Here is a 27215-nt window from a genome sequence, read left to right as displayed (position 1 = left end):
GGGTGGGACACACAGTGGGTGCTGGGTGCTGTCTGAGCAATGCCTTTTTGGTGTACAGTGGTTCTGTGCAGAAAGCAGGGAGGTTTTTATTATGCAACAACATATTTGCAACAATGACAAAGTTGTTTTTCCTATGAGAAAATCAGTAGTGGGATGGGGAGGTGGAAGAAAGAGTGCCATTTAAAGTGGCATTAGAGAGACATTCATTCTTTGTATATTGTGTTGGCAGCTGGAGAATTGCTGTGAAAAATTCCACATGGGGATGGAGATTAGTTACTGGTTGTACAAACACAGTGATTTGTTTCCTTTTCCATTTAATAAATTATACTCTGCTTTCCACACATTTCCTGGTGTGATGGGCAGGATGGAGTGGAAAGGTTGAAGGATACCAACACTTAAGAGCTTCCAGGGAAAATATATGTCTATTGCATGCATTATTTTACCACTTTGCAATGAAACAGATGATTACTTTAAACACAGAAGTTATTATTTGTTTTTTTTTAAAGACAAAAATCCTACTGTTCAAAGAGGCACATACATCATTTGAGCACACAGTGAGTCCCTGCCACTTGGTCCCACATGTCAAACCTTGCTGGAATGCCTAGAGCTTAAAACTGAGCTGTGCTCAGAGGACTGCAGCAGCTGCCAGAGATGCCCGCTGCCTCTGAGTCTCCCATGCAGTGTGTGGCCCCACTGCCCTCCTGCTTCCAGCAGGCAGAAAAATGAGCCATGTCTCTAAGCCAGGAGGGAGAGTTCCCCATTGGGATAGCAAAGCTCCTTTTAGCTGTATTTATCGCCTCCCTCCAGGTTCACTTTGGAACCAGGAACGTTGCATGTGAGTGAGCAGCTACAAAAGAGAGCTTCAATTAAGAACTGAACTCATAAATCTGTGGCAGTTTGTTTTCACCACAGCTGAAAGGTCCAAATGGTTTGATTTGATATTTGCCTCTAAAAGATTAAGAGAGTCAAGGGCAAAAATGACTGTAATGAATGACATGATGGATTCAACCATTGTTTTCTCCTAGGGCCAGAGCTGTGCCAGCTGGCCAGGAAAGGAGGCCTTCTCTGTATGATCAGCAGTGAGCACACAAACCTGGGACAAGGGTGCCATCTCAGTGTCTCCTATGTCTACTCTGCACTGCACCCAGCTCAGCACTGCAGCATGGCAGCTGTGTCCATCCTGCAACACCAGGCAACAAGCACCATGGAGGCCTTCCTGGCTGTTGTGCTCCTACCTCCACTCCATTTGCTCACACACAGAGCTCCTCCACTCACCCCTCTGCTTCCCAGGTGTCTCCTGATGCAGCTCCCACCCAGCCCCAGGTCCTTCCACCCTGACTGCAGGATTCTTCTTTGTTGGTTACTGTCCCCATGCACTGGGGAATCTTTGATACTGTGGCTGTGTATGGATGTTTTTCATCCTATGGGGAAAAGAGAGCTCATGAGAAAGGTGAATTCTGCAGTTTAAGTGAGCAAAAAAAGAAGCTGTGTCAAAAATGCTCAAATTTAAGCTAGCAGGAGGAGAGACAGGAGGTGAAAGGGGAAGAAGATCATCCAGTTTGCCTCCATCTTCCAAATGAAAGAGAGTGTAGGAAGGAACAAACTGTGCAAAAAAATCACCTAGATTCCTAAGCAATGCTCCTAGGAGCACTGACAGGATGAGGCAAGGAGAATTTCACCTGGTTCACTCAGTTCTTACAGCTGCAAACTTCCCATCAGCACTCCCCTCAGCTCCAAAGCAGAGCTGTGCTCTACATGCTGAGAGGAGATACAGCCCAGACCCTCAGCATCCCAGTGCAGCAGCTGCAGCCCCACCAGTGGCAGACATTCCGGCAGGCAGTCTGCCCTGTGTTTGTGGCCATTGCACTGTGAAAATGACCTGGAATTCTCTCATGGGCACAGATCCTGGTTTATATTGCAGCAGGAAAGTCATCATTGCTGCCAAGAAAAAAAAAAAAAAAAAAAAAAAAAAAAAGACAAGGCCATCAAACAATAGCACAGACATAAATGAGGGTCATAAATGTGCAGATGGGTGGTAGATAGCTGCAGGCTCTCCCTCATGAACACAGTATCCAGCCTGGGAAGCAGGCTGTGTTGTTGCATGTTGGATGGGATGTGGGAGTTAGGTCCAGACAGTGAGAGGGTATCTGTGCTCATAACCATCCATCAACTACAAGCACCTGTATCCCAAATCTGGGAATCTTTTAGTGGTGTACTAGTCCATAGCAAAGCAAGGTTTGTCCCTTGCTGGTTCTTGAGGCTCTCCATCCACACCACAGCTCCATGTGCTGCTGGGCTCAGCCCTGAGGGTTCACCACTGCCCACCACTCTAAAAGGGTTGTCAAAGTTCCCAGTGCAGAACTCAGACTGCTTTGAGTCCTGTGACTGCTCTTTGGAAATGGTTCTTTCCAATATTCATCCGTTAAATGCTGAAATGTTATTTGCTTATCAGCCAAGTAGCTAAGAACAGTTGATTCATATTAATGCCTACAAACACACTTTATTCGGCAGGTTGCTACTGCCATTGCTGAGTTTATTCTGAGCTTATTCTGAGCTTATTCTGGGCTGCCAGCTTTGGCATCCAATATATGCAACAACAAACACATTTAGGATTGGCTTCTGTTCACCAGCAAATGGATGGAGTGTTCCTGAAGTCGGCAGTTACATACATCCACACGGATGGAGTCAGATGGGCCCTGTGGCAAAGTGAAACCCTTCCCTGCAGAAAGCTTAAGCTCTCCTCTTTGCTGTGAGCAGACTGGAGGTGTTCTTGCCTATAGGGGCTGGGTTGAAACAAGATGTTTGTGGATGAATTTGGGAGCAAACAGAGCATTCAAGGAAGAGAATTCCATCAAAGTTTAAAAGGTCAGCATGCTCTGCTTTAATCTCCTTCCCTCGTCCTCACACCTGGCTGTTACAGAATCAGGGTAGAGTGTGGCCCTGGAATCTCATTCCGATATTCTCAGGTAATTGCCTTTCTGGAGTCTTTCCCTCCATTATTAAACCAAGTCCTTGTCTTTACCTGCAAAGTGTACTTAACTCTGGTCACCTGCATACAGTCCATTCTGTCACGCTCATGTCACCCTGTCCTCCTGTCCATGCCATTGCTCTCTGCCTCACCCTGTGCTGCTCAGGTTTTCACACCAGCAGCTTTACGCAGTTCCTCCCAGAGCCCCAATGTCTAGCCAAGGCTCCCTGAGTGCCTGCCTGCTACCTTTGCCTTGCCTGAGAGAGTCTTGAGCAATGATGGTGAGTTGTTAGAAGCAAACACTGCAGTACCCAGATACCCTTTTCTAACAACAGCTGGCTTGTAAGCATATAATTCCTACCTTTCTCTAGTACATAATCATTAGGAATTTGTAACAATAATGTGTTTGCTTGTTCCCTGACAGCATCCTGGGACTTCCAGAAAGATTATCAATGACTTTGGTCCTGCCAAAAAAAGCTCCCGTACAGCCTCATTTCCTCCAAGTGCTGCAAGGAAAGATTTTTGACCAAAACGCTGTCTGTTCTGGTTTTACTTTTAATAGTGCTGAAAGAACTGTTGGCCACAAATGGATGCCATGAAAAACATGGGGGGGTTATACAGAGCTGTTCTCACTCTGCAAGTGAAGAAAAGAATATTTCCTGCCTTATGCCCAAGGCTCTGAGTCCCATCAGATTTCCCTTAGAATGCTGGAAGGATGTGAAGCTGAGGAATGAAAAGCCGTGGTGTATTCCCCCAAATGGCCAGCAAAGGGCCAGAAGCCTTCGAGCTGATAAGCCTTCCACATGGGCAGGGTCGTCCCCCCCAGCTGGAACACATCAGCCAGTCGATAGTCAGCTTTGCAGTTATTTCCTTCTGAAAAACACACAAAGCATCCAGGCAGAAGTTCCAGTGCAGCTGTTGGTTATCATTTTTCCCTCTGAAATCAGAAGGCATCATAGTTTTCATAGCTCCCATTGATCTGGGATCTGTGTCCTGGGGTGCTGACCTGAGCTGCACTGACTAGAGAAGCACCTTTAAAAGCAGACCAACCCCACCAAAACAACCAAACCCAAACAAAAACAACTGCACAAACAAAGCAAAACAAACAGACACAGAAATGACCCAACCCTGCAGTAGTGTTTGCTGGGTGCAGCTGTGGCTCTGACTTCTGCTCTTCCCTTTTCTATCAGTTCTCTGTTCTGCAGCTCTGTGTACATCCCCACTGATCAGCTTTTCTCTGGCAGTGCCCCTACAACACAACTGCCCTCTGCTACTGGCCCATCAGTGTGCCTGCAGGTTCCCATAGCTGCTGGGTCAGCCTCTTCTGTTAGGGCAGATGAGGGCAGTGTGAAGGGGGTACCCCAGGAAGCAGCAAAGGCAGATGTCTGTTTCCATACAGCTCTGCCCAAATCAAATGCTTTCAATGAGAGAAAATTATTTTTGCTTCCCATGAGCCAGACATCAGTAAAAAGGATATATTTGCTTTTCTTCCTCAATGTGAAAACAGAGTAAAATCAATATACAAACTAAAGTTCATTTTATTACAAGCCAAAACACGTGTGGATTTACTTCTGAAAGGTCAGGCAGAAAGCACAAGAACTGGTTGAAAATGGAGGAAATTTTGCCCTGTTATTTCTTTTAAGGACCTACAGAGTCCTCTGAATGTTGTGCCTATTCCTAATGCCTGGGCACTGCAGGTCCCTGTGATGCTCACAATAAGCAGAGCTGTGTGTCAATAGAAGTCCTCCTCACATACGTGCTCTGTTAGGATACTGACAGAATCCTTGAGAGTTGTATTGCCCTGGGAGGCCTGAAGGAACTGAAGGCAGCTTTCAGGAACACCTGGGTGTCTCCAGGACACGGAGCTGTGAACAAACAACACACTTCCTAATGAACACTGGCAGTGGGCAGCAGGAATGCTGTGGACAAACTCTTCCAAGATAGCTTCAGAAGAAGCTTCTGCCCTTCTTCTCAGCTCTCATTTCCAGTGAAAAAGGATCTAACTGAGTCATTCTCATCCGTTTTTGGACTGTGAACCAATATCAGCAGTGGGACAAGTTCATCATGCTCAGGTTTCCAGGCGTTCAGACACAGCGCAGCACAGCACTTGTCCTGCTGGGCTGTACCCACAGCCTCCTCACACTGCAGCCAGACCATGTGCCACACATGTCTCGTGTTGTCCAGATTTTCAGCTCATGCAAATAAATGCACAAGTTAGCAAGAAAGGCTGGAGCTGCTGCACAGAGCTATGGTAGGCTGTGAGATGAACACAGGCTGTGCAAGAGGAGCCAGGTATGAATGAGCTGAGAGGGTGTGCTGTTTGGAGATGTGGTCAACACATTGCACTTTGGAAAGGGGTGAGAAGGGTACCCATGAGAAACAGACTGAGCTGTGGAAGTGCTGAGGGCCTCTGCTTTTAAAACCATGTCGAGTTTTCTGCTATCTTCTTTGTCCTGTTATTTCATCTTTGTCACCTGCAACTGATACCATTAAGGATTTCTCTGAGCGTTTCTCTGAGCATAATGAATGAGCATAAGAATGTTGAGATGTGCAAAGCTGTAGGAAGGCTGCACATATCCAGATCCCATCAAAGTGAAGAAGGTTTCCATATGTAGACCAAGAAAACCTTAAAACAGCAACCAGATTTCCAGTTTCTGGTTTTCAGTGTGCTTTTGTGTAGTGTTTCTTCTCAGACAGATCTGTCACAATCAGCATTTCACCTTCTGCAGGGCTGCTCATTTACAGTGTTGCAAATAAAAAGAGCACAAAACTTTCTGATGCAAAAGAAGCTCTCATGTTTGTGCCAGGTGGCTGCTTACAAACAGCACTGAATCAGGCACTCCTCTTTTTCCTTCCACGTTCCGTTGTTAGATGCTGTGAAAGCATTTCTAGCCTTTGAGTCCCTCTGTTGACAGCAGATGGGGTCCAGAGAAGCGCTGCCAGCATCTGCAGGTCTGTGTCCCATTGCCAGAGCTGCTCATCCCCGGCTACTGATTCCGCACACAGGGAGTTTACCTGTACAGCTTTCCCCCATTACAGACAGACTGCAGCCGCACGGACACGAAGCCAGAGAGAAAGAGGTACGCAAAAAAGGGAAAGGGAAAGGAAGGGAAAATATAAGGCAAAGCGAAGTTCAATCTGAGCCCATAACTGCGCAGCCACCTCCAGCCAGGCCGGGAAAGGAGCGCGGTTTCCCGGTGCAGCGCTGCAGGTCGGGGCACCGCCAGAAGGTCGTGAGCTCCCTCTGCTGGCAACGAGGCTCTCGGCAGCCCGCAGCTCCGCTTCACGCGGTGTCGGAGCTGCTAATTCCTTCTGTAGAGAGAAAGTCCCAGCTGCCAGAGCCCTACCGAGAACGGCGGAGATAAAAACTGGTCCACCCCTCCGAGGTGCTTGCGGGCACCTCTGTCCTGTCCGTGCCTGCCTGTGAGCGTGCGCCCTCGCACCTTCCAGAGCACACAGGAAAACCCATGATTCAGCCTCACGGGATGCAATGGAAAAACTCACATGTAGAGGGTTATGGCAGGCTGACAGTAGGAGAGGCCGTGCGGTTCCTCTGAGTGCAGTCCAGATGAGCCTGAGGGCTAAGCTCTCTCTTGGGGCACTTGCAGTATCTCGGGCAGCCGATCTCAGCTATGGTGGAATTCTGCAGGCTGTGCCCCAGCTGTGTCTTGCAGACAGTGCAGCTCATGGGCAGCCTGCAGCCACCAGAGGCTGGGCAGAAGCCCCTCCTATCTCCTATCTGGAGAAAGCATTATCTGCCTCCTGGCCTGAACCTGCAGCAGCTCAGGGCAGCATCTTAGAGACACCAGATGCCTTCTGAACACACTCACAAATGTGTCGGCAGCACATCCTGACAGGTCCAGGAAAGTCACAGCATGCAGGAGTGGCCATGTGGAAAACCCAATTAATTTAATGGCCATGGAGAAAAGAAAGCATTCTCACCGAGCGAGGCAGAGAGATGCAGCAAATGCTGTGTGACCAGGCAGGAGAGTGAGCTGTGCCCTATTGTTGAGTTCTGCAAGTGGTGAGGACACCAAATCAGAGAATATGTAATTCACAGGTCATAGAACCAAAGAATTGTTTGAGCTGAAATGAAATTGTCCCTTCAATGAACAGGGACACCCACAGCTACATCAGGTGCTCAGAGCCCCACACAGCCTGGCTGAGGGTGTCCCCAAGGACAAGGTGTCCACTGCCTCTCTGGGTAATCTGTATCAATGCCCCACAACCCTTATTGTAAAAAAAATATATCTTCCTTATGTTCAATTTAAATCAACACAAAACTCCACTGCTCAGCTATAGCTTAGGCAATTACAGGATGTTTTTGTTAGAGATAAGTCAATAGCTCTCATTCCAAAGCAACTTCTCTAACCAGGTAAGCAACAAAGGTACTCTGAAGAAGGTGGCCTTGACCTGAAACTGGAACTATCACTGGAGGAACGTCAGCCCAATGGGTTGGAGACTTCAGCTGAACAACAGTGAGATCCATTGAGCACAGGGTATTTCCCTCACAGCGCCTCCTCCAGTCTCACCTGGGCTCCAGGTGTATCAGAGCATGTGCAAAGAGGGGAATTCTGCACCCCTCCCATCACATTTCATAACCTGGATAAAAGATGATCGTCTGACGTTTGAGGTAGAGATGGGCAGAGTGTGGGTCTGACATGGAGGGGAAGGTGGGAGGTGTCCCACTGACCGTACCGGTGTGATCAGTTCACTGCATCTCATGCCAAGGGCATGACCAGCCCGTCTCAGCGGGGAGCGGTTACCTCTGTGAGGCTACGGGCGGCTGCTTGCAGACGGGCGGTTATGTTTGGGCCTGGAGCTGAGGGCCCTCTAGCGTTGTTTCAGTGTGCCTGAAAAGCTTGTGAAACAGATTCCCCTCTTCAGAATTCCTGCTCCTGATAACCTGTAATACAGCGCTGTTGTTCATTACGCTTTGCACTTATAACTTTTGAAGATGACGTGACCCTGAGCAAATCAAGTAATTACGGTCATGACACAAAATGCTTCAAGAAAGCCCAAAAGGCCTCAGCCTGCCCATCCCCACAGCAAGTTGAGTGCCCTACACCCAGCCCAGCCAACCCCACCTCCCGCCCCTCGCACACCAGACACACGGATAGTGCTGAGCTCCGGGGACAGCCTTGCCACTGCTGAGCACCATGTGGGGTTGAGCTGCCCCCGGGGCACAGACACTGCTTTGAGTCTTTGGAGACATGTGGGGCAGCCCTGGTGCCCAGATGGGGCTGGAAGATGGGATGGGTCAAACTGCTGATCTGAAAGAAGAAAAATGATGATATTTCTAGGTCTATTAGCAGCCTGTTCTGGCTCACAGGAGGCCACAAAGAGGGACAGGACAATCTCACAACTTCATTGCCCACTTCAGCCTCAGCCTGGCTGCAGTGGGCTCAGCCCAGCCCTTGAAATGCTGCACAGCCTTCACCCAGCACCACACCCACCCAGCAGCAGCACCACCACAAACCCCACGGTGTGTGGGGACACTGACTGCCAGAGGTGGTTTGTTCCCATCACCTACCACTACTCTGTGCTGGATTATCTGTAGATCCTTGAGTCAGTGTGCTTTTTGGCAGAAAAGAATCACACAGATGACTTCTGCTATCAGCTTCACAAGATGCTGGAGCCAACGTTAATGTGATGGACAGTCTGCCTACCCAAAAGCTGCGGTACTGCTTGTGGAACGAGGAGCAGCATCACCAGTTGCATCAGGTGTAGCACCTCACGAAGAGGCTGATGTCACCCCCAACCCCTGCAGAACAGTCTGGGTAAACTGCTTTTCCCCACTTAGATTGCATCACTGAGCAGCACCAAGCTATGAGCAGTCCAACTCAGAGGGTGGGCAGCAGGGCAGCCCAGTTGATCTCATACTAAATCTGTCCGGTTATCCCAACCTGACCTTCTGCCTCTTCCACCACACAGTGGCAGTGGGGAATTTCTGGGACCTACCCTAAGCATTTGCTGGAGGGGGAAAGCCTGAACTTTAGAAAAGAGCCAGAAATTGAAAAAATGCCTCCAAAATATTAGGTTTAAACCCAATAGTGTTCAAACAAACCCGTGTGCAGGACCATTGCTGAGAGCTGCTGCCCAGCTGCTGCCCATTGCTCCTTGAGCAGCAGCAATGCAATCTGCCCTCGGCAGTCTAAATCTAGGGACGATGATCACCTTCTGCAGCAGGTTCGGCAGATCAGAGCTTCACTGGGGACGTTGGAGGCAGAGGGCACAGAACACACAGCGCCTATGTCAGTGTTGCCTGGAGAATAAACTGCCCCCGCAATAGACGGCGGGGCCCGCGGCTCCACGGGGAGACCCTGTGATGGAGAGAGAACGTCGCACACCCCTGCGGTGCTTACAGACAGCGGCCCCGGACCGCCCCGGGCAGTCCGACCGCGAATCACTCTCCGCCCGCTGGCGGCCGGCGGGGGCTCCACGAGATGCGGCCCCGGCAGAGCAGTCACAGACTTCGGAGCCCCGCCAGTCCCGCAAAGCTCCGCACGGACGAGCTGAGTCCTGCCGGGTCCCGCATCAGCGGACAGCGGGGCCCGCACGGCGGACGCAAGCGGACCAGCCACCCCTCCAGTCCCGTTGCGCCGCTTGCCCTGCCCGGGCGGTACGGGGGCGGTGCGGTGCTGCGGGCGGGGCTGTGCACGAGCTGCGGATTTACATAGCACCGCCGCATTCCCGCAGCGGCCGCCAATGGGAGGCGGTGGGGCGGGGCGGGCGCTCTGCGGTGCCCGGGGCGTTCTTCGCTTTGCTCCACGCGGCTCGGAGAATTCTGCCCGCGGAGCGCGCGGAGTTCGTCGCGTCCTGCCTGGTGCGTCCCGCCCGCAGCATTGCTAGCAGAGACCGCACAGCACCGCGCCGCGCGCCCTGCCCGGCTCTGCCCGCACCGGACACAGGTGACGCGCGGGGTCCACGCACTCTCCCTCCCACCCTCGGCGGTTCTCGGTGTCCCCTCGTGCTGCTGCCGCCGGTTCAGCGCCGCGCGGGGGCCGTTGCGGACACGAGACGAACGGCGGGGGCTGCGGGAGGATCGCATCGCTGCGTGAGAGGGAGCGAGAGTGTGAGCAGTGACTCCGCGCGTGGGCCGCATCCGGCTCCGTTAACTTCCGAAAGCGCGGCGCGGGGCGGCCGTGCAGGAGAGCGGGTGTCGGGGGGTCGGAGCCGAGGATGCGGGTGACGCTGCGGGGCGGCGGTGTCGCTGCGGGCCCGGAGCCCCTCGCCAAGACGTGCCCGGGCATATCCCGACGCGCTGCCGCCTTCCTTCGGCGGGGGGCGCCGGCGGGGGCCGAGCTTTGTGCCGCGGCCAGGCGGGGGTCGGGCGGTGTTGCGCGTGGGTTGGGGCGCGCCGAGACTCGGCCGAACCGCAGCTTGGGGTGGGAGGGCAGCTTGGGGTGGGAGGGTGGGGCAGCGCCGCGCGTGGGTGTGACGGTGTGACGCGATCCGCGTCGCTGCAGGCGACGCTTCCCGTTCTGGCCCCGCTGGGTGGTTTGAGCCCTAACTTCGCCGTCCCGGTCCCGGGACGCCATTAGCGTTCATTCTCGCCTCACCCCCGCGCGAGGTTCGCTGCGGTGGGGCACAAGAGCAGAGTTTGCTGGTTGGGCGCGAGGTGCCACATCACCCCGTGCCGGTGCCATGAATGGGCGCTGAGCATCCCTAAGGGCTCAGTGAAGCTGAGTAAGCACTGATGGCAAATCAACTTGTTCATAAATGCATCTAATTGCATGATAGTTATTCCTTCCTGGTATTCATGTGAGTGATTCTGACTGAGCCCATCTTTCTCGTTTCGTTCCTCAAATGGTCCCGCAGCCCCCGGTGCCCCACGGGGCAGCGCTGCTGCTGGGGGCTCAGGTACACATCCAGAGGGATTGCAGTAGGGGCAGAGAGCAGCAGGGGAGGAGGCAGGGGCTGGGCACGCATGCATTCATATTTTTTTTATAACATTTCTCTTTTCCCTTCCTTTTCACTTGCAGTTGTTATTTAGGATTTTTGCTCTCTCCGTTTCTACTTTTCAGTCTGTTCCTGTGTCCCATCTGAGGCTGTGTTGGTGGCAGCCCACAGCTGCTGCTCCTCCCTAACTCTGCTCGGTGCCTGGCCTGGGCCACCAATGGTTGCTTTGAGGACATTTTGGTACCAGTTCATTCATTTCCTCCTCCTTTTTGTCCTCTACCAGAATCCATTTGTCAGACACAAAATAAATGTCTAAATACAGTTCCCAAATAGTTTAGTTGTCTTCAAAACTATATTTTCACAAGGAAAGGCAGATCAGAACTGTTGCAGAAGTAATTGGGCAGCTGCATGCACTCACTTCGCTGCAGCGCTTTGTATCCCACACAGTGAAACTCATTCACTGCCATTCATGATTTTGCTGTCTGAGCAGCAGCACAGTGGCGAAGTTGGAAGGCTTTGCACACCTTAACAGGTTGGCAGTATGTTCTGCTTCCTGTCAGCTGGTGGGCAGCAATACCATTTCTGCTGATGTTCCTCTGGCAGTTACCTGGAGGGCCCATGTGGCTTTCAGGGAGGCAGGAGGGTTTTCTTGTTTGTTCTATTGACTTACTAACGGGGACCAGTTGTTGATTGGACTGTAGGAGTAGCGCTGTGGGGTATTGGATATATGCTTCATTTACAAATTCAATGTCTTGATTCTGATATTGTTAAAATAGAATAGATTCCACAGCTCTGAATTTGATGCCAGGTATTGACGAAAGTTTCCATCCCACTCACCAATATGTTAACATAGTAGCAGCAGCCCAGTCTGTGCTGATGGTTGTGTGATAGCTGTGGGCAGTGCTGTCCTGGAGTGCCCACAGTGTGCTGTGATGTCCCAAGGCACACATTCCCACACTGCCGTGGGATTCCTTCTGCCTTTGTAAGTTTCTCTGTTGGTGAAATTGTTCTAGGCTGTCTTTCTGTGGGAGATAAGCTGCAAGGAGTGCATCTCTATCTGCAAACCCTTCCCAAGTAGAGAAGCATATGTAAATATACGAAAGAAAGAAACTGTGCCAGCACAAGCTGTAGTTGCCAGAGAGTTTCTCCAGAAAAGATCCCTTTTTTATGCATATTCCTTCCTTGTACTACCACGATGCCTCAGACAGTTGGCGGCAGGCAGTCCCGACTCCCTCTCTGTGGGTTGGCTGTGGGTACCGGAACCCCTGCGGGACACACGCAGCACTGAGCCGGGCGCCTGCTCCTTGTCCTCCTGCATGCAGCACATGGCAGGTCATAACTCGGAACCTGAGTGCTTGTCCCCTGACATTGGCACAGAGGTTCCTCTTTGCCACTTTCTGAGATGATGACGAATTTCCTTTATTTATTCTATAACGTCAGTAACCTTTATGCTATTAATAGGCTGTGATCGTGCCCCTCCCGAGATACTTGCCAGATAAATTTAGCTCCCTTAGCTCCTCATCGCCCCATGTCTTCACATCCAATCCTCGCTGGCTCTCGCTGCCTCTCCTTGCAGCAAACGAGACGCTGTCGTGCGCGTGAGCAGCAGTGAGCGGTGACTCACCTTCTAAGCTTGTCCGGGGGAGACTTCATCCCTAATGAATCCCGATCGTTCCCACCCGGAGCCCGGCCAGCTGTGCGTTCAGAGGCAGCAGAGGGGGTTGCGCCCGGAGCCGCGTGCTGCAGATCCGGTGTTGGTGGCTGCCAGCAGTGCAGGGGGGTGGGAGGGGATGCATGGGATTGCCGTAGCCGAGCTGTCCCTTTCCTGGGAGCTTTGCTGGGACCATCTGAGCTGAGTACTGCCCTAGGGCTCTGAGGCAGTGCCAGGCTTCCCAGGTGCTCTTCAAAAGAGCATTCCCAGCACTTCCTGCTCCTGGTGGGTGCTGGGACACAAGCACGTCGGGCTCTCAGGCAGAGCACTGCTCCTCTTGTGGCTGCTGCACCAGCTTTGGAGAAAAGCTGAATGAAGAGTGCAGTGGGGTGGATTTTATTCTGTTTCTGTCTTGTTGAGAACCTACCTAGAATATACAGAAGAGCACAGGCAGTCCTGAAGCTGTGAATGAGTTGCTCTGTTTCATAGCTTCAGGTTTTGTTGCTTGTTCTGAGTGGCACTCCAGTCCCAAGTACTCCCACAAGCCCTACTCACTGGAGACAGAAATCCTGGCTCTTCTGAGGCTGGGGCAGCTCTGCCAATAGTTTCCCCTCAGAAAGGCTCTGGCTGTATTTTACCAGGAGACAGGTGCAGTTTTGCTAGCCCTCCAAGGCTTCTGTGAGTGAGTCCATACCACAATGAAACTTCTGCAGTGCAGGAGAGGAGCAGCACGCAGGGCATCCCCTGTTGTCCCTGGTCAGAGCTCAGCCACCATCTCCCTGAGCTGGGTCTCCTCTCTGTTTGACAGTCTGGGATGTCCCAAAATACAGCTGGTGTAGCAGAATCTACTGACTGACTGCCAAACTAGCTTCAGTGGTCACTGTGTCCAGCTTCAGATTGGAGATGACACTTTTTCTTCCACTCTGAGTAACACAGTGTGGCAGCAAAAGCCCAGCTCATCTGCAGCCTTTCTCAGAAACCCTTTTCTCTGCTTCCTGAGCTCTCAGTGCAGACTGCTGCGTGGGTGAGATCAGGCGGCCTCACTGCTGCCAAAGTGACATTCTTGGTGTATAAGAAGTACAGGCTGTCTGCTAGCCGGTGTGGAAGCTTTTGCCCAGAAAAGGGCACAGTACTCCCACTAGAGTGTTGGGACTTGTGTGAACTCTGCTTTCCCTTCCTTCCTTCAGGTACCAGCACCTCCCAGACACGATGGGCTGCCAGGAGACCGAGTACCTGGATGAGCACGGGAAGTGTGTGCTGTGCAGGAGCTGCATGCCTGGGCAGGAGCTTTCCAAGGTAAATAGCCTTTGAAGAACTAGGAATCACCCACCACCAAAGTTTTCACAGTGCAGGGTGCATTCTCTGCTAATCCTTGTTAAGAGGGATGATCTTGGATTTCCGTATGTTGGGAAGAGTCAGTAGGAGGAGAAGGTGAATAGTTTCACTCACATTGGATAGAAGGGTGAGAAGATGGAAGCAAAAATTGGGGAGGATTCCATGCTGCCATTCTAGTTGTCCTTGTTCCATTTTGCCAAAGAAAATCTGTTTCCTTCTAGTCAGTGGCCCCAGGTACAACTGCCTTTCTGCTGCCCTTCTCGGAAAGCTGCTCTCTTTTTCCTGAGCTCTCAGCACAAGCCAGGCTGCAGGCTGGTGGGCATGGTGAGCCACTGCTGCATGGGCCTGGCCGTGGCACCAGGCTGTGTCCTGACTCCAGCAATCCCTCTGTGTCAGCCCTAATGGGGCATCCTGCCCTCTGGTACATGCTGCAGGGACCGAGGCTGCCTGTGAGCTGCTGACAGGCAAAGCACAGCCTTCCCACTAGATCAGGTGTGAGGCTGCTAGCTCTTAGCTGTTTCCAAAGAAGAGGTGCTGTGCTCTCAGTATCGCTTTGGGTCCTGAATTATCTCCTCACTGCTGTAAACCAAATCTCATGTCTTGCAGGACTGTGGTGATGGTGTGGGGGGGGATGCGCAGTGCATTGCTTGCCCTCCCAGGAAGTTTAAGGACAGCTGGGGCCATCATGGCTGCAAGCCCTGCCTGTCCTGCACCCTCATCAACCGCATCCAGAAGTCAAACTGCACAGCGACAGCCAATGCGGTGTGCGGGGAATGCCTGCCAGGGTGAGTGGGGCTTGGCCGGGCGGGCAGTGCTGGTGGCATCAAGGGGAGCATGCAGGCAAGGGTTGGCTGGGGGGAGAGGGCTTTATTGGAAGGCATTTCTCTCAGGGTGCTCAGGATGAGCCCTGGTGGTCCCAAGCGTCATCTCTTTGAGGACACAGCAATCAGAGCTGCCAGAAGAGCAGAGCAGTGGAAGGCTTCAGTCTGAGCTGTGGGCACCAGGGTGGCCAGGCCCCAGGGGATGAGTGGCTGCAGACCACTGCAATTAATGGCCTCCAAAGAGGAGGGTGGGAACCACACTATGAGCACAGCCTTACGGAGGACATTGTGGTTTCTGTGGCTGTTGACCTCAGCTGGTTTTTTTAAAGGAGTTTCTGAAGCCAGGACTGCTCTGTACAGACAGCCCATGAAGGACCAAAGAGCTGCAGAAGGTTTGCTTGTGAGCTGTGTGGTTTGTAACAGAGGAATGTCAGAGCTCAGGATTTTGAGTTTCTTCCCAGATGGAGTTGCTGGCTGATGTTTTTTTTGTGGTTTCGTGGAGCCATTAATCACCACCTCCTCTGTTAGCAAGACCCAGGGAGGGGGAGGGAGGCTGTCTCCAGATGATGTCACTCCTTGGCAAAACAGCTACAGAAGTGAAGAGTAGCTCTGAGCACTGCTTAGCTGGCGTCTGAGGGAGTCATGGTGCCTGGAACCATCCTGGCATGCTGCAGCACCAAGGAACACTCGGCTGTCTCTGCAGACACACTGCAGACAGGTTCTGGCCCTGCTGACAACCTGCTCTGCTCTCTCACAGGTTTTACCGCAAGGCACGACTCAGTGGGCAACTGGACTGGGAGTGCATCCCCTGCACCAAGCAGACACCTTCCTCCGAGCCCCAGTGTAGGTGGCGTGGCCGTGGGAGGTGGGAGGACGGGGCAGGGAAGCCACACAGAGCTGGCATGAGCATGTCAGAGCTGCTCAGGTGTGCTCCTGCACCATTGTAGGGATGCTATTTGCTCTCTACAGCATCAAGCCCCTGTCCCACATGGATGTGTTGGAAGAAGTGTGTTCATAACATGTGAAAGGGGATGGGGCAGGGAGGGTGACCTGAAGTGTTGCAGGCTATAAAGCTCAGACTGCCGTGTGCAGGTCGGTCCAGAACAAACTTGGTGAAAGTGGCAGTCCCCACCGTGCCTCCACAGGACACAGCCCTGCTCGCCCTGACCAGCAGTGCCTTGGTCATCATTGTGCTGGTGCTTCTGGCCCTCTCCATCATTTATTGCAAGCGGTTCTGGAAGAGCCAGTGCCAGCGAGGTGAGTCTGTGCATGCCACACGTCTTTCTTCTGCCTTTGCTGTTTGCACACATTCCAGGCCCCTTCCTTGCTGGGGAGAGCATTGCCTCGAGCCTTGAAAATCAACCAAACATTCCTCTGTTCACAGAGAATAACTACCTCATCCTGCTCCTTACATCTGCGAGGTTTCTCTTTTGCTTTCTTGTGTCTGCACAAAGATACCGAGGAGCCTTCCTGCCCTCTGTGCCATAAGAAGCAGTAGAATGTAATTTCAGTGTCGGCATTCTCTCTTACTGGGGTGTCTCAAGGACAGGTGGATACCAAGTGGTCTTTGCAGGATGAGGGCTGGGAGGTGCTGAGATGGGAGGGAGTGCTGCATGGCCCTGGCCAGGGATGTCAGAGCAGTCAGGTGTTGGAGCTTCTCATCGGCTGGCATTTCCTGTAGCTGAGGGCATGCTGGGTCCACAAGCTCTTGCTCACACTGGTTCTTCTCTATGTCCAAGTTTTCCTGCGGACGCAGAACTTCTCAGGCCAACGGGTGATGTTCCCCACCTCGACAGTGCCTGGCAGGTTTCTATGTGAGGAGCAGATGTCTGGCCCCTGCTGCCTGGGCATGAAGAACCTCAGTCCCTGCTACAGGCAGACAGAAGGTACCACAGCTCTCTGTGCTCTGCAGGAAGGGGGAATGTGCTGGGCTCCCAGTTGCACTGTCTTTAGAAGTGCTGAGACTTTGTGAAGAGGGAAAGAGCTAGATAGTTTGGAGCTTCTCTTAAAATCTACATACAATTTTTATACCAGGCATGCTCACACTGGGTTCCAGCTGCTCCCAGCCTCTGCCTAGCCATATATAGCCTATATGACATATATATGTCATAGGCATGGCACGGATGGGACAGAGCTTTGCAGAGGGTCTCTTGAGCCTCTGTTCCAGGCTGAGAACTGAGGGTGTGGCTGGGAGGTGGGATGGGGCAGGGCAGGGCAGGGCTGGGTTGTACTGAACTGCCTTTTCTAATTCCAGGCCCAGTGGAAGTGGTTCAGTTCATTTCAGAGGGAGAAGCCATTGGTCTCCAGCTGCCACCTGCCCAGCCTGAGCTGGAGCTGCCACCGGCCGTGGCGGGCAGCCCTGTGCCCAAGGGCCAGCTGGCCAAGAGCAGCCTGGAGAGCCAGCCGCTGATGCGGGGCTGTGCCGAGAGCCGGGCCACCACCGTGACCCCCTCTGGCCTCAGGTCGGGCACAGCAGAAGCCCTGGCCCCGCTCTCTTCCTGTGCCTCTGAGATGCAGCACAAGTGGCCACACACCCCTGTGGAGTGCACCGAGCTTGACTTGCAGAAATTCTCCTCCCAGATGGAGTTTGTGGGCAGTGAGAGGTCAGAGGAAGTGGGGATCCGGGCAGTCCCAAAGGAGAGCAGCAGGACGGCACTTGAGGCTGGCAGCGGGCTCAGCATGGGCCCCACGAGGGGCATATCCACTGCCATGCAAAGCCCTGCCACTGGGAGCAGGGAGCGGCAGGTAAGCCAGCACTGTGAAGTGTCCTCACACAGCCTGTGCCTCAGGCATGGGAGGTTGGTGCTCAGGGAGCTCAGGTTCATGGGAGCTGGGATCACTGCATCTGGAGTGACTTTGGCAACCACTGCAACCAATTTGCCAGGTGTTTCATGGCATGTGTGGGAGTGGGTGAGGATGGCTGTCAGTGGACCAGGCAGGAGCCCTGGAGCAGCTGATTAGCCTGTTAACTTGCATGGGTTAGCTTGTGATGAACCCCATCATTAACATAATTGAAGTTCAGAAAATGCCTGGTTTAAAATAATAATAATAATAACAAAGCATTTACTGGCCATTTACTAGCTTAGTTCCTCATCTGTGTTTGTGGAAGCAGTTTGCTGCTGGGGGAGCATCCTTTGGAGGCTGTTAGCTCATAGGGCAGTAGTGACAAGTGCCATTCCTTTGAACCTCTGTGATGGGCCTGGGAACACTGATGGGCATTGCTGCTGCTGTTACTGTTCCTAACCTTAGAATCTTTATCTTGCCAGGTGAATGATGCCCAGAGCCTTGTGTCTCAGATCAGCAGTACAATGAAGGGTAAGTGGCTTCCAGCCTTGTCTTTGTTCACTATGTATTGAGGTAGCAGACAGATTTTTGGAAAGGATCCCCTCTTGGCTGCATGGAGGTGCCACTCACCACAGAAGTTTGGCTACCTTTCATAGCCTTCAGTCTAGTTTCCAGGGCAGATTTTCTGTAGTGTCCTGAAGTGGCTTGAGGGTGGGTTGTCACTGTTACCAGCCTCTCCAGGACTGACTCGGTTCTGTGCCGTTGGGCTCTGAAAGCAATGTTTGAGGAGAAACCTGCTATGGCAGGTAGATGTCTTACCTGTTCAGTAGGGATGGGATTTGAATCCAGCTACTGTTGATTTTTCACCCAAGCTGGACATGCTTTCTAACCCCACTTTGCTGTATTACCATCCGCAGGTCTCCCTGTTGCAGAGCTGCCCCATTCCTTGGTACAGTCACTCGCTTTCTTGTTAGACCCTTCCTTGAATGGTGTGAAGAACTTCAGCCATGTGGCTCTGGAGCTGGGAGTCATGCCTCAGTTGCTGGGCCGGATTTCTGGATTTGAGCAGCTTGTTGCCCACCTCACCTACTCTGGAGACACCGTCACCATCCCTCGGCTGGCTCAGGCTCTGCAACGACTGCAGCGCTTTGATGCCCTGCTCCTGCTTTGTGACCACTTTGCTCTCAGCCAGATCCAGGGCCGCCAGTGCTAGGAGAGGGCAGGGGAGGGACAGAGGAAACTGCAAACACTGTGTGTACTGGTACGGGAGAGGATCTGGTAGCCCTGTGGTCACATCATCTCTCTAACATGCATGTTGGAAGTAAATGGAGATGGTCTTTGCATTGTGGAATAGAAGCAAGGAGGAGCATCCTTCCTTGGGGAAGAGCAGAGGAGCTGGGGAGGTGACAGTACTGTGCATTCTCACAGCTCTTACTCCTGTGCTCAGCTTGCGCAGTTCTTTTTTCTTCAGCTGTACTTACAGCCATGTCAAACAGCACAGCAATGTCACAGTTTGCTGTGCCTGTCAGTGTGTAGTAAGCCTAGTCCTTTGTGAGCTGTTAGCATTGGGATCAGTTCTGTGAGATCCTTGGTCATGGCACTTCTCCTTCCCAGCTCCTTCCTCTACAGGTGCCACAAGCCATGAGGGTCTCTGGAGGCCTCAGGGTATCTTCCACACCAACAGCTGATGTTTGCTGGCTTCTCCTCAGTTGTGTACTGCTCACAGACAGGGCCAACAATCACTTCTCTCCCATTCCAGCTTCTCAGAACTTTTCCTTTGACCCATACTTTGTTTTTCTGGATTCCTGCTCCTACTTTGAGTTGAATCTCTGTTCTCTGCTCTCTGTGCACTGGAGACACAGTCTCTGGAGGAGGACCTGCATGACTGGGAGTCACGCAGTCATTCTCAGTGCCACTGCAGCATTTGGCATGTTTAAATTAATTTCTTTTACTTGAAAAGGTATGGTTTTCTTAAATGAGCACAGTCTTTTTAACGTACCAGAGTACTTTGGTATGGGTTTGTGTTGGATGCAGCACTGTGCTGCTCCCTGCCCAGGGCAGTGTGTTTGCTCCTGAGTCTGCTGGTGACCACTTGTGCTGCACAGTGAATCCACGTGCTGCCCGCTCAGTGTGGCTCTGACATTGCTTCAGGGTGCAGTTGGTGCCCGTCTGTAGACTGAAGCTCATGACTGTCTGTGCTGTGGGGAGTGCTGGAGTCCCTGTGCCAATCACAGCAGGGCAGGCTTGTTTAAAGTTGGTCTTTTTTTTTGTTGTTGTTGTTTCTGCCTAAAAACGAGTTAATTTTCTCATTTCTGGAAGTAGCTGTTAGAGAGGGAACACCCTTCCACATTTAGTTTGCTCCTGATGGATTTGTCAGGGCTTGCAGCCGTTCAGTCTGTGTTTGGGCGCAGAGCTGTGGGGCCGGTGGCTGCCTCCCTGCTCTGTTCCACTGGCATCAGGATCTCCCTGTGTCCTAGGGCTTCCAGGGGGCCTTCTGTCAAGTGGAGTTTGTATCCCACAGTGGAGTGACTTGCAGCAGGACGTCGTGCCCTGCCTTAGGCAGCAGTGCCCACACAAGCCCCTCACTCCAGGATTTTTGTCCAGGGCAAATCCCAGCACAGCAGGCAGGGAGTGGCCCTGCGGGGGTGGGAGGAATGTAGGGCCCCGTCAGCTGGGGGAGATGCCGGCACGCACCAGGCCCCGCCGTGGCGGGGATGCCTGTCCCAGCAGGGATGCCTGCACTGCTGAGGTCATGGCACAGCAGCTGAGCTGTGCTGGTAGGAGCTCACCTCTTTGGCAGTGCTGTCTGAGCCATCACGAAGCTTCTCTGAGCTGAGGTCTTTGTGCCATGCTCAGCTCCAGCAGGTGCTATGAGGCCAGACTGGGAGCTAGTTGCTGCAGGGTGAGCAGGAGGTGTCGGCCCACAGCTCCCTGCCAATTGCACCTGGACAATGCGGTGCTGAGCTGTTTGCCTCTGCCCAAGGGTGCATACGTGTTTCTTGGTGCCTGCACCTCATCAGCTCAGATCTTGAGCATCTCAGTGCTCTGACCAAACAATGCTGTGAGTTGATAAACCCAGGGATTTGGGCAGCAAGGTGACCTTGAGGCGCTGATGGGAGGCCTCATGCTGGTGCTCACTGAGCCCGGACAGCACCCAGTCCTACTGGAGATCAGAGTCTGAAGTGCCTGTGAGTCAGGGACCTAAGTTTGGCTTTTCCAGTGATATACCAAGGAGAATGAGCCTGTCTTGTTTCTCTCTTTCTGCACCATTTTGTGCCTCCTGACCCCATTTCCCTGACTTTATTCCTTTCCCCCGATCTTGCTGCTTTTACCCATGGGGCCTGGTGGATGTCTTGGGCCATTTCTGTCCTTTCTGGTGCTGTTGTCCCCTTGCAGTGCTGCTCACAGCCAGATGGCTGTTGGTACTGAATGCCTGTGCCCCAGGACCTGTGGGACACGCTTGCTGTGTGTTATGTCCCTTGCTGAAGACTCCAGCTGGCTCTGAGTGCTGCGTCTTCCTCCTCGGGGCTGGCTGTGTTGTCTCTGGCTGCTCCAGCGGTGCGGTGGCTGCCAGCAAGTGGCACTGTTCCCCTGCCGGGGCATCCCCGGGCTCTGCCTCTTATCTGACCACAGTGCTTGGAAAAAGTGCACGACTTTCTGGGAACACAGCCCTCCCTCAGATCTGTCCAACAGCAGTATTAATAGATGTTCTGGTTTGGTTTTTTCCTCCTTTTCTCGTGTTATATGCTGTTAGGACTTGAACGTGCTCAGGATGTGGTCAGATAACAAAAGGCGTGGACAGCTTCTCTGGATGTACTGTTTTCTCTCCTGCTGTTTATATCTTCCAGAGCTGCAGCTGTTTCGATGTTCCTTGCTTTGTGAGAACCAGAGATATCAGTCAGACCTTGCACCCTTTTTGGCTGGGGCTAACCAGGCTCTGGGGATGTGCTTGTTCTGTTACAGAGCCATCAGGGAAAGCGTTTCTGGTGCAAACACAGCCTGGAGACCCAGGGCTAAACTTTTTTTTTTTTTTCATCTGAGATTCATCTGCAGCAAGGAGATAGTATTAGATTAATTACTTAAGAAAATCAACTATTTTATCTTCATGGACATACTTCACAAAGATGAGTTCACCTGACTGAGCAGGAGCGATCATGCAGCTGAACTATCAGCTGTGGCTCTGGAGGTGAAGCTGGGCTGGTGCCTCACACTGTGCCTCAGGAGCTCCTTTCTCTGCCCCTTGGTGGGGACCAGGCTGTGGCTGCTACCCCCACAGCACTGTAGTGAATTAGGAATGGAGCAGGTAATAAGAGCACCACAGTGTGTGCTGCAGAGCATCACAGGGGTGGTGGCTTCTGTCCCTCGTGCCCTCATTGGGCACTTCTGTTGATGTAGATGGGCTCTGAACAGAAAAATATTTGTTTTATTCCTTCTTCAAATAAATTGCCCCATTCTCATAACAGTTTTTAAGGGGAACTTTGATATTTTAGCTGTTTGATGCCTGAGCAATATTGCTCATGTTCAGAACCTACCTCTGCCATGGTGCTGAGGAGGCAGCACGCAGGGCCGGTCGCTGCATTTTAGCTGTTTTAACTTTCACTGTGTTCACTGTCCCTGGGCCATCTGGGGCCCACTCAGAGCTGCTACAGTGTCACTGTGAGCCGCTGCAGGCGGTGCTCCCTGTCTGCTGCAGTGCTCTGCAATAGGGCTGCATATGGCTGCCACCAACCTGCGCTGGCAGCAGGCTCACATCAGCTGCAGTCATGCAGGCCACGTTGCCGGAGCCTGCAGGGCTGCTTCTCACTGCCTGGCTGAAGTCCTCAGAAGAGGGGGACCACAGGAGCCCAAAGATGGGGCTCTGAAACTGCAGCTTGGACACGGGCAGCTGGCAGCCATTGCTGGGCAGGTAGGCGAACGTGGATTTCTTTAGCTGGGAACCGATAGCCTTGATACTTGACTTCTGATTTTTCTCCTTAATAGTATTTTCAGCACAACAATTGGAATGTAAGGGAAGGAAGTTCCCATAGTGCTGGATTCTTGCATTTCAACTTCAGGAAGCTGCTGGTGCCAAGATGGCACGGCTCAAAGAAAGTAGAAAGAAATAAAATAATTCAGCATCTGTATGAACTGTAGTTGGAACTGAACAATGGAAACACTCTTGGGCAGCGGGATTTCTGCAACAAACAATTGTTGTGACACCAATCTTGTCTGGAAGTCTGATCTACAGAAGAATTTACATGATGGGTTTCAGTCCAGTGCTGTTCTGAAAGCTTGTAAGCACACACTTAACAGTAGGCATGTACATAAATCCTATTAAAGTGAACAAGTAATCAGTACATCCTTGGGTGCTATTCCTGAACAGGGTGTGTTTAAGAATTGTACCTTCACTGTGCTGTCCCGTGAGCAGGCAATACTGCGGAAAGCTGTTTGATCAGTATGGGCACACTTTCAGAAGTCTGCAAGTGCTAAAGAGAGATGCACTACAGTCTGTTCAGATGACTTAACATTGCAGATTCTGGTGCTTTTCTGAAAATAAATAGCGTTCTGTAGCCATGGTTTACCTCTAGGAATACTTGGTCATTTTTATGGTGGATGTTATTTCTTCAAGGTTGTGAATGGGTTATTTATATTTTTGTAAATCCGACATCATTAGCATTATAATTCTGAAGTTTAGTTGCTTCCATTGGGTTTGTTGTTTTTTTTTTTGTGGGGGGGGATGTTGTCTGTATTCAAATGAAACAGTAGCTGAAGCTCTTCAGTTTTTTTGTTACATATGGGGTGTTTGTTCCCCACATTCCACCCAGACGTGGTGCTGTTGGATGCTGTGTACATGTAGTTAAATAAATCCCAGAGGTGGAGGTGCTTGGTGAGTTTTCATTGGGGCTGTTCAGGGCTGGGTGCAGTGCTGTGTGGGCCTCGTGAGTCCCCAGGTGTGGGGATGGGAGGGCAGCAGATGACCCCCAAATGCTGCCCAGGGAGCTGCACTCTGCAGCTTTGCCAAGGAGTGGTTGTTTTTCCAGCTTCATAATTACAGCCCTTGTGAAGTCTGTTCATGCCCCTGCACTTGGTCTGCTCTTTAAAATAATTATTAGAATGAAGGATATGGTTTTCTGTTTTAATTAAAGCTATTATACTTGCCCAAACTCTCTCATGCTTCATAGATTCTTGTATAAAAGTAGCTTGCTTGTGGCATAAGGGACACCCATCAGTGAGGCTTGCCTCACTGACTGCATCTGCACCAGCAAAGCAGTGCAGGAGGTACCAGGAACAAACACGGGCACATGGAGGAGGACAGCCTGCAGTTGTCTTGCTGGTCTATGTGCCATGTGGCAGAAGTAGGCAAGGAGCAACCTGGGGCCTGCCAAAGCAGGTGTCCAGCAAGGCAGCAAAGCCACCCATAGTGCACAGAGCAGGAGCTCTGCCAAGGATTAATGTGGCACAGCTGCTCATTAGCACACAATAATGCTTGATTACATGCAATTATGTGACAGTTGTAACAACTGCTCATAAGTGATCAGAGTGCATTTCCCAAGCCCCTCTACTTCTGCCATCGGTGTGTCTGATTGATTCCCATTGTCCAATGCCCTCCTGTGCCATGTGGGCTCTGTTCAGGGCAATGCCACCTGTGAGCATTAAGTCAGGCTGGGAGCAGCCCTGCACATCCCCATGGCTCCTGGAGGTAGCTGTGCAGACTTTGCAGCACCCAACAAATCAGACACAGCCCAGGTTCATCCACCAGGGTGGGGGCACAAGGTTGGGGGAGAGGGGCGCTCGTGGGAGAGAAGCTGAACAGAAAGCTGGTCATCAAATCTGTGTTTTTGAAGGACCGTCACAGTGGTGTCTGCCAGCCCTTCCCATCTCCACTGAGCTGAGAGAACAATCAGTTAAATTTTGGTTGCTGAAAATGAAGACTTAAATGCATAAAAGCTGAATTTCCAGGCCCAAGATGCCTCCCTTTCTCTCTTTCCACATGGATGATTTTTTATTGCTCGTTCACTCATTTTTTCCATTTTCCAGTTTTCCCCTGTGTGTGCGGTTCTCGCATTACTTCTTCCCTGCAGGACATAAAGGCAACTATATGTGAGTGAAAACACATCTTACAGTTTATTATTGAATTACTGACTGTTGACAGGAGGTAGAAGTTGACTGGGAGACATGGACAGACTGTGGCAGTGAGCACAACAATGGCTGCTGGAAGGGCTGGGATGACTGCATTTATCACCAGCGCTCAGTGTCTCCCCTTATTTTCCTTTGTCCATTTCCCCATCTGGATCATGAATCACATCATAAATGAATAAACTGCCCGTGAGTTAGAAGTGAATCCCCAAAAGGTAACCTGCAGTGTAGAGAGCAAAAGTTTTATTTGAAATACTGCATGTGAGCAGCAGGTGTGCAATGAGTGCTGCCCACCTCAGAGTGCCAGGAGAAGGAATGTGATGGTGTCTGAAGGGCTTGGCTGCTGGGAACCAAAAGGCTCAGTGCTCATTAGCAACCCATTCCCATCTATAGCAGAGATTTCTGAACAACCAATCTATATTCATGGTCTTTACCAGCTATGTTAGCCAGCACCATTCAACCTAAGGATGAACATAATATTCCCACATTATGCCCTGCAAGCTGTGAAAGACAGCATAATATTGCATTTCAGTATGTAAAAGACAATGCCATTCAATACAATGCTTTTTAATATAACAAAAGACAACCTTATTTTCAAATTGATTTTAGCTCTAGGTTTGTTAAAATTTACCCTTGAGCTTCAGAAGAGGAGTAATCTGCAGCCTTCAGCAGCAATCTACACATGGACAGGCATCCTCCAAGGTGAGGTAGAGCAGCAGCAGCTGGCAGTACCTCAGCACCTCTCTTTCCAACCAATTAGAAACACAAGCCACAGAACTTTGTCCGAGCTGTCAGCAATCATGTCTTGAAAATCACTGCACTTCTTTCAGCCCCAAGCACCCAGCTGAGCTCCTGCCTGCATGAAACCCTCCCTCCAAGAACACCTGAGGGTGGGTGGAAGCGGTGTGCACTGCTGTGTGCACAGGGAGACCTGCAGTATGTCAGAGAGATGGGAGGAGAAGGCACTTACAGACAGTACAGCAACATTAACTGCAAGCCAATGAGCAGGAATTCCATTTATGTGGACGCTCTCTCTAATTGTTCCTTATGGTTTCCCATAAAGCAATTGTTTTTCTCTCCAGCAGACAAGCTAGACAGTCCATCAATCTAGTTTTATAAGGCAATTCATCTGTTCTTATCTGCCAAGGAGATTTTTGTATGTGGACTGTGACAGGAACAAAAGAAGTCGCTTTGAGTGGCAGACACCTGTCTGAGGTGAAGTAGGACCAGCCCCTTGGTTCCTATGGGACAGCCTGTCGAGTTTTCACTTTTTCACTTCTCCCTATCACTCTGGTAGGTGACCGCCACCCTTCACAGCTCACTGTGGGCTCTGGGACACTGCAGGCTCCTGGCCTAGCAGGCAACATGAGCCATGCCTGGCTCAGGGGCACACACCTGCATTATATGGGCTGAAGTGTTATCCCCAACTGCAGGCAGCAAAGGAGAAATCACTGCCAGGGAGTGGGGTGGTGGGACATGAAGTGCAGCTGCTTGGTCTGTAGGGAAACCTCATAGTCCTAAGGTGTCTTTCCATGCTGCTCACAGACTCCCATGCACTGCAATGGCTAGGAGCAGCTCCTGCCTGCCCCATCCTTCAGCTCAGCACAGTGGAACAGAACAGGCTCTGGCACACCTGTGTGCACTGAGCTGTGGGGCTGGCAGGGAACAGTGAGGGCCTTGGGAGCACTAGGAAATGGGCATCAGGGCAGCACAGGGACATGCATAGATCTGGAGTTACTGCTGAGCACTGGTGGGGCTCTGAAATCCTGAATCAAACCCAGAGTTGGCTGCAGTGTTATGCTTGGCATAAAACCCAGCCCTCATCCCTCCGGTACTCCTGCCTGGGCCTCACCCAAAACTGGGCAGATCAGAGGCATTGCTCTCCCAACCACAGTGCAGGAGGCAATAGCTGGAGGGAGATGGGCATTGGTTTTTGTCTGTGAGAGGGCAGAGCTGTACCCTGCAGGAGGAGAGAGCCGTCCTCTGCTGCACCCCCCTGAGCTATGTTTGCCATTTCCCAGCTTCTGGGTGTGCACTCTGCACCCAAACTACTCCATTGAGGCACGGGGGTTCTCCTCCCTCTCCTTTCTCATACTGAGAATGGACAAAGCTGCTGGTTTCTTAGCAGTGCAAGCAAACAGACAGCTCTGGTACTGCCCCAGCTGTGTTCCCACCTGCCAGGGCTTGATCTGCACCTGAGAATGTTCCTACGTACCCCTTCAAACAGACCCAAGGTGCTGTTTTCTACCTGGAGAGCTAACTGCTCTGCTTCTCCTTTCTGAGCTAATCTTATGACTCACTGTGCATTTCTTTCTGCCTTGTTTTACTAATCTGCTTGGCATTTGGTGGTTTCTTTGTTCATTATGCAGTGGGGCCATGTAAGGGATTCGTCTCTGGAATTCAGGTATCTACCATGCTGTGCTGTTATCGCCTCCATCAGCAGCTCTGCTGTAGGCAGTTGGATGCATCTGGCATGAGCTAAACGAGCAACGTGGGGCTGTGAATCACTGACATTGCTGCTGGATCTTTGCACACTGTCTGTGCTCAGGCAGTTTCTGTCCAGCAGAATTCTATAAGGTGGTTCCCACCCACACACAGCATCTGAAGGCAAAGCAATGACTGCAGCACATCAGCACCT

The 27215-nt window shown here is 51.7% G+C and overlaps 1 protein-coding gene across 5 annotated transcripts; it reads left to right on the top strand.

The window, feature by feature from the left end:
- The first annotated feature begins 9575 nt into the window (after positions 1-9575).
- EDA2R (ectodysplasin A2 receptor) lies at positions 9576-23319 on the top strand. 5 transcript variants are annotated; one of them, XM_072336603.1, is made up of 9 exons: positions 9576-9794; positions 13709-13817; positions 14463-14641; positions 15435-15520; positions 15770-15934; positions 16417-16563; positions 16932-17422; positions 17944-17992; positions 18379-23319. In XM_072336603.1, exons 2-9 carry the CDS (start codon positions 13731-13733, stop codon positions 18672-18674), a joined length of 1500 nt encoding a protein of 499 aa, XP_072192704.1. In that variant the 5' UTR covers positions 9576-9794; positions 13709-13730; the 3' UTR covers positions 18675-23319. The 5 variants fall into 5 exon arrangements, with proteins under 5 accessions (XP_072192704.1, XP_072192703.1, XP_072192702.1 ...); XM_072336602.1 differs by having other exon boundaries at positions 9722-9879; XM_072336601.1 differs by lacking the exon at positions 9576-9794 and adding an exon at positions 12440-12566.
- Positions 23320-27215: the final 3896 nt, after the last annotated feature.

The sequence above is a fragment of the Excalfactoria chinensis genome, chromosome 4, assembly GCF_039878825.1.
Source record: "Excalfactoria chinensis isolate bCotChi1 chromosome 4, bCotChi1.hap2, whole genome shotgun sequence".
NCBI classification, from domain to species: domain Eukaryota; kingdom Metazoa; phylum Chordata; class Aves; order Galliformes; family Phasianidae; genus Excalfactoria; species Excalfactoria chinensis.
Note: the sequence above shows the minus strand (reverse complement) of the source record. Positions and strands in the feature narration are given on the sequence as shown.

Coding starts and splice junctions, on each gene's coding strand:
- EDA2R (XM_072336601.1), top strand. CDS start 12,529: ATGAATCCCGATCGTTCCCACCCGGAGCCCGGCCAGCT. Junction 15,521..15,769: donor ACCTTCCTCCGAGCCCCAGT/GTAGGTGGCGTG, acceptor TGCCGTGTGCAG/GTCGGTCCAGAACAAACTTG. Junction 17,423..17,943: donor CTGGGAGCAGGGAGCGGCAG/GTAAGCCAGCAC, acceptor TTATCTTGCCAG/GTGAATGATGCCCAGAGCCT.